At 41.4% G+C, this 7,051-nt stretch overlaps 1 protein-coding gene across 1 annotated transcript in view; it reads left to right on the top strand.

The window, feature by feature from the left end:
• POLR1A (polymerase (RNA) I polypeptide A, 194kDa) overlaps positions 1 to 7,051 on the top strand; it is a 74,677-nt gene that overhangs the window by 39,606 nt on the left and 28,020 nt on the right. Inside the window, exon 15 of the mRNA XM_011925770.1 lies at positions 5,814 to 5,963. Coding sequence (XP_011781160.1) covers positions 5,814 to 5,963 — 150 coding nt within the window. The remainder of the gene's footprint in view (positions 1 to 5,813; positions 5,964 to 7,051) is intronic.

The following is a 7,051-nucleotide window of genomic DNA, read 5'->3' as shown; positions in this document are numbered from 1 at the left end:
AAAAAAAAAAAAAAAAAAAAAAGTTTTTGGTTTTATTGACTTTATTTTACTGTTTTCTGTTTCATTGATTTGATCTTTATCACTCCCTTTCTTCTGTTTACTTCAGTTTAATTTGCTCTTTTTTTCCTAGTTCTTTAAGTTTGAAGCTGAAGTCAATTTGAGACCCCTTTTCTTCTTTTCAATCTAGACATTTTATGTATAAATTTCCTCCTTAAGTTCTGCTTAAGTAGCGTCCCACAAATTAATATGTCATGTTTTCATTTCATCTACTTCAGAATACTTTCTAATTTCCCTTTTGATTTTTTTTTTTTTTTTGATCCATGAGTTATTTTGAAGTATGTTGTTTAGTTATTTAGAAGTACAAATATTGAGGGCTTTTCCAAATATCTTGGTTGTTGATTTCCAGTTTAGTTTCATTGTGCCTAGAGACTACACCTTGGATCCTTTTAAAATCCTTTGTGCCAAATAAAATCAGGAAATAGGCCGAGGTTTTGCTTCTGTCATGGGTGAAGTTTTTCAGTGTATCTCTAAAGGTTGGTACAGGCTTTTTTATTTTGCAAATAGGTGAAAAGGGCAAGAGTGACTACACTACACAAGAATTTGTTCATGGTTCAGCCTGGTGCTACAGAGAAAAACCATGCTTAGAATCAGAAGATAAGGAACTTAGCTTAGGAAGTTTATTTCTACTGCCCTGGGAAATGAAGTCTTAGAGTGTTTCTCCAGGACATTTCATACAGCCTCTTGATTGATTTTCTATTTACAAACCGAAGGTCTCATTATTTGTTCAAAGAGCATGCAAAGAAAGATATTTGCCTGTCATTGCAAATCTCAAGTTTATAGCTCAGTGCACATTCATAAAGTGAATACATCTTTGCAAACTCTCACCCAGATCAGAAAGTAGCATATCACCAGCACCCTCAGAAGACCTCTCCACGGCCCCTCCCCAGTTTGTACCTCTCGTCAAAGGTAATTACTAACTTGACTTCCAACACTATAAACAAGTTTTGTCTTTCCTTGAAGTTTATTGAAATGAAATCTTGTGTGTTACCCATATTATTGTACATAGTAGCAGTTTATTTTTTATTGCTTTATAATATTCTATTATGTGACTATGCCATCATATATTTATCCATTTTTCTATTGATACACATTTGAGTTGTCTCACTTACCTTCATTTGGCTGTTACAAATGGGGCTACTGTGAACACTGTCGTGTGTATCTTTTGTTGAGCACATATATACATTTTAATGGGTAACTATTGAGGCATGGAATTACTAGGTCATAAGATATGTGTTCAACTTTAATAGATAGTTTCCTAAAGTTTTCCAAAATGCTTGTAATAATACACACTTCTACCAGGATGGAGTGCAGTGGTGCCATCTCGGCTCACTGCAACCTCTGCCTTCCAGGTTCAAGTCATTCTCTTGCCTCAGCCTTCTGAGTAACTGGGATTACAGGCGTGCTCCACCACCCCTAGCAAATTTTTGTATTTTTAGTAGAGACAGGGTTTTTCCATGTTAGCCAGGCTGGTCTCGAACTCCTGACCTCAGGTGATCTACCCGCCTCAGCCTCCCAAAGTGCTGGGATTACAAGCATGAGCCACCTCACCCAGCTGTTGTTGCTGTTTTCTTTCTGGCTTGTTTGATTTTAGCCGTTCAGGTGAGTATGTAGTGGTATCTTACTGTTTTAATTGTCATTTCTTAATGACAAGAGAGGTCGAGCACCTGTTCATATGCTTATTGGCTATTTGGATATCATCTTTTGTGGTGTGCCTGTTCAAATCTTTTGCCTATTTTCTATGTCATTTTCTTATTGACAGATGAGAAGTTTTTAAAAATATAATTTGGTGTAAGTCCATTACCAGATATATATATTGCAAATACCTTCTACTTGGTGGTTAGCCTTTTCGCCTAATGCTATTTTCTAATGATCAGAAGTTTCTAATTTATAGCTCCCTAATCTTGGTTTTTTGTGACTAGTCCTAATAGGAGCTCTTTGCCTGCGCTGACGTCTTGTAGGTATTCCCCTCAGTTATCATTTGTAGCTGTATTGTTTTACCTTTCACACTTAGGTCTGCTGTCTGCCTAGGGATGATTTTTGTGGATGTACTGAAGTGAGGTAGGGGCCAAGAGTCACATTTTCCCATGTGGATTTCCTATCCAGTGATTGCAACATCATTTGTTGGAAAAGTCCACTTCTCTACTGCTAGTACTCCTGTGTCACAAACCAAGTACTAATATATGAGTGGGTCTGTTTCTGGACCCAGTTTGTTTCCATTGCACCAACAGCACACTGTGGTAATTACTGTGAGTTTATACTAAATCTTGACTTCTGATAGTAAAAGTCTCCAGCTGTGTTCAAGACTATCTTGATAGGCTTTAATTATATCTCAGTATACCTTTATAAAGAAAAAAAGACTGTATTGAATATTTTGGGGTGTTTGTATTTCCATATAAATTTTAAAGTCAGCTTGTAAGCATTCACACTGTGCACACAAATACCTGCTAGGATTTTTCATTGGGATTGCATTGCCTCTGTAGGTCACTTTAGGGAGAATCAACATATGTACACTACTGAGTCATCTAAATTGTGAACATAGCATGCCCTTCAATTATGTAAAAGCCTTATACATCTTTTCATTAGATTCATTCCTGGGTATTGCTACAGTAGATGATATTGTTTATTAAATGTTCTAATTTTTTATGGTTGGTATCTAGAAATACAATTAATTTTGTATATTGTCCTTATATTCGACAAGCTTTATGAATTCCGTTATTAGATCTCTGTCCTTCAAGTTCTTTTAAACTATAAAAGTAAACAAGTTTATTGATAAAGATAAACATAAAAGGAAAAACTCCGTCCCTCCCCAGCCCCACTCTCCACTCTCCGTATACACACATACTGTCATAGAAAATAAATAAGAATGAGGCCGGGCATGGTGGTTTATGCCTGTAATCCCAGCACTTTGGGAGGCCAAGGTGGGTGGATCACATGAGGCTAGAAGTTTGACACCAGCCTGCCCAATATGGCAAAACCCTGTCTCTACTGAAAATATAAAAATTAGCCAGGGGTGGTGGCAAACATTGGTAATCCCAGCTACTTAGAAGGCTGAGGCACGAAAATCGCTTGAACCTGGGAGGCAGAGGTTGCATTGAGCTGAGATTGCGCCTCTGCCCTCCAGCCTGGGCAACAGAATGAGACTTTGTTTCAAAAAAAAATAAAAGAAATGAGAATAAGATCATATCATACCATCCCTGGGACTGTTCAGGAGAACCATGAACCACAATTAAATCTGCCAGCCTGGGGTGTCCCAAAACAACAACAGGAACATCAGAACTCACTGATCAGAGATCATCATAACAGATACAGTAATAATGAAAAAGTTTGAAATATGGTGAGAATTACCAAAATGTGATACAGAGACACAAAGTGAGCACTTTCTGTTGGAAAAATGGTGTTGGACTACTCCACACAGGGTTGCCGTAAACCTTCCATTTGTTTTTACATGGATAACCATGTTATCTGCAAAGGAGAATGAAATGAGATATGCCTGTGTTTAGATCTTCTTTCTTTCAAGTATATTAGACTTTTTGATGTACAAGTTTTACACTTCTTTGCCTAAATTTATTCTTAATTTTTTTTTTATGTTAATGTAAATGGAACTCTTTTTTTCGGAAACGGAGCTTCCCTCTTTATTGCCCAGGCTGGAGTATAGTGGCGCGATCTCGGCTCACTGCAACCTCCGCCTCCCCAGTTCAAACAATTCTCCTGTCTTAGTCTCCTGAATAGCTGGGATTACAGGCACCCGCCACCATGCCCAGCTAATTTTTGTATTTTTAGTAGAGACGGGATTTCACCATGTTGGCCAGGTTGGTCTCGAACTCCTGACCTTAGGTGATCTGCCTGCCTTGGCCTCCCAAAGTGCTGAGATGACAGGCGTGAGCCACCACACCTGGCCGGAACTTTTTCTTAATTTCATTTTCAGATTGTTCATTGCTAATATATAGAAAGAGAACTAATTTTTATATGTTGGTCTTGTATCCTTCAGCTTTGAAGAAGTCATTTACAAGCTCTAATAATTTGTTTTGTTGGCACTTAAGGGTTTTCTCTATATAATATCATGTCATCTGCAAATGTAGTTGTACTTCTTTCTCTTTAATCTGGATGTCTTTTATTTCTTTTCTTGCCTAATTGCCCTGGCTAGAACCTCTTAGTACATTGTTGAATAGAAATGGCAAGCGTAGACATCCTTGTCTTGGTCCTGACTTTAGGCAGAAGGCATCTAGTCTTCCATCATTGAGCATGTTAGCAGTAGGTTTTTCATAGGTGCCTCCCTTTATTAGGTTGGTGACGTCTCCTTCTGTTCCTAGTCTGTTGAGTATTTTTATCCTGAAAGGGTGTTAGAGTTCATCAGATGCTCTTCTGCCCCCTTGATTTCACAGATGAAGTGGCAGGTCATATTTCCCTGCCCTTGGATGGGTGTGTTTCACACTAAGTTCCAGTCTTGACTATGCCTAGCCTGGGGGGGTCCCCACTATGCATGTGGCACCTTGGTTGAGGTGCAGCTTGAAGTAGGCACCCCAGGGAAGTGTCACCCTCCTGCCTTTACTCCCTCACCCTACTCACCGCACGGTGCTGGCCTTCTGTGGAGCTGAGGCATGGAGAGTGTGAGTCATGACCTTTCTGGTCATCTTCTGCTGAGAAAACAGGGAATATTTTCTGCTCTCTTTAATAATGCTGTTGTCCATTGTCCCCTGCTCCTGGTGCACGTGGGTGAAAAGGCAGCTGCTCTCATAACTGCCCTGTCCCGTTGCACTTTTTTTTTTTTTTTTTTTGAGACAGAGTCCCACTCTCTCACCCAGGCTGGAGTGCAGTGACGTGATCTTGGCTCGTTGCAATCTCTGTCTTCTGGGTTCAATTGATTATCATGCCTCAGCCTCCTGAGTAGCTGGAAGTATAGGTGTATGCCACCATGCCCGGCTAAATTTTGTATTTTTAGTAGAGATGGGGTTTCACCATGTTGGCCACAATGGTCTCGAACACCTGACCTCAAGGAATCCACCCACCTCGGCCTCCCAAAGTGCTGGGATTACAGGCATGAGCCACCACACCCTTGTTGCACACATCTAAAGATACTGCTTTGTGGGGCCTGCTGCAGGCACACTAAGTGCTGTTGGTGGCAGTTAGTCTCCCAGCCCTGGAACCTGTGACACCTGCCAGTCTGCCCCTGCCCTGCTTCATCTCTGGGAATGTGTGCACCTGCATTCAGCCCCTCTGGAACCAACTCTGGTTATCTGCAGATAAAGCTGCCTCCCTTTGAGCTCTTTGCAGAGCAGCTGCTTGAGAAAGTGCTTCTCTTGGCTTCCTGTTAGCAACTGCTTGTTGGGTAGCTGACCCCTCTCAGGGATCCAGCTGGGGCCGGGGAAAGATTCTTTGGCCTTTCAGTAGCTATAATTAATTCCAGTCATAGTAAAGAAATATCTGAGTATGTGGCATAAAATGAAAACAATTTACCTTTTCCTCTCCTTCCTTTGGTCTATTTAGTAATTTAACTCAAGTCTAGGGTATTATTCACTTTAAGAACTATTTTAGGGAGTAAAAATCCCAGTGAAGTTCTTTCTCGTGTATTTTTGTTTTCACTCCTCATTGGTTTAAATAAAAACTGAGATCACCTTGCCCTATGGAGGTGGACCTGTCTGTTTGTCTTGCCATACCTGAGATCATCAGAAGTGGCAATCCAAGGGCAGGAGGTCCTAAAAGGGAAATTCTCAACTTTTCTTTCTGCCATCAGTTTGTCCTCTTTTTCTTTGCAGATTTTGTCAACGCTGCTCATAAATATAATCCCAGAGGATCACATCCCGCTGAACTTATCTGGAAAGGCGAAAATCACCGGGAAAGCCTGGGTGAAGGAAACTCCTCGATCTGTTCCTGGCTTTAACCCTGACTCGATGTGCGAGTCCCAGGTATGGCTGTCCAGCTGTGTGGAGTGGAGACTTCTAGTCCCAGGGTTAGACAGATTGGTTTAAAACGGAGACAGAAATGGAGGCACATTCACAGAAGCAGGTGCTGTACCTCAGAAGAGAAGGCGTTGTGCCTGAGTTGGTGTCAGCTTTTGTTTTGGAAAGGTTCAGGGTTGATCTCCAGCATTTGACCCTCAGTATAAAACTCACAAGCAGTTTAGGAAGGCTTCTCCTGCAAAAAGGCTGAAATTGATTATGCAAAGCTTGGCAACACAGAGTCCTGTTTTCCCGCAAGACTGCTGAGTGGCTTGAGATAATCAAACTGGTGTAAGGTTCCATACCCCAACTCTGAGCCTTAGGAACTAGGCCACAAGAGGGCAGGCCCAGGGCAGAGAGAGCCGTCCACACTGAAGATTTCCAAGGCCTCTGTGTGTTCCCAGTTGAGAAGTCTTTCCAGGTCCCCAGTGCACAGTGCTTTATCACAGGGTCTTAATGGACAGTCCATTCACCCCTGAAACTGCCAGGTTTCTTTTCCTTTATAGACCGTATGCTTCATGGGTGCTACATTACGCATCTAGAAATGCTTTTCTGTTCAGCTTCCAATGCTTTAACCCAGCTTTGAGAAAGTACACATTCAGGCCTTAGAGGATGTTAGGAAGATTTTGTTGTTACTCCCAGGGCTCAAGGCAGAAAGTACCTAGGCCAGAGGCACAGTTATGAGGTTGAAGCTCACCACTTCAGGAAGACCTTGTGGCTAGAAGCTCCCATATCTGGTCACAGGTCTTTGTCAAGGATACTTGACCTCAAGTCAGCATGGGTGGGTGTGGGGAGTAGGGGATATAAAACTTGGAGAGAGAGAGTGTGCGTGTGTGTGTGTATGTGGTATAGTCCCTGAAGGGAAGAAAAAAAACCTGCTGGTCTGTATATGCTTGCCTCTGTTATAATAAAAAATAATAATAATAATATAGAGAGAGAGAAAATACTAGTTTCACAAATGCCCTACTTTTTTCCATGAAGGATTCTAGGCAGGTCATGGTAGAGGGATTTGCACAACAAGGGTCATACACAGAGTAGAGTGTGGGTGGCTCCCA

This window comes from Colobus angolensis, unplaced genomic scaffold, assembly GCF_000951035.1.
Source record: "Colobus angolensis palliatus isolate OR3802 unplaced genomic scaffold, Cang.pa_1.0 Scaffold118, whole genome shotgun sequence".
NCBI lineage: Eukaryota > Metazoa > Chordata > Mammalia > Primates > Cercopithecidae > Colobus > Colobus angolensis.
Note: the sequence above shows the minus strand (reverse complement) of the source record. Positions and strands in the feature narration are given on the sequence as shown.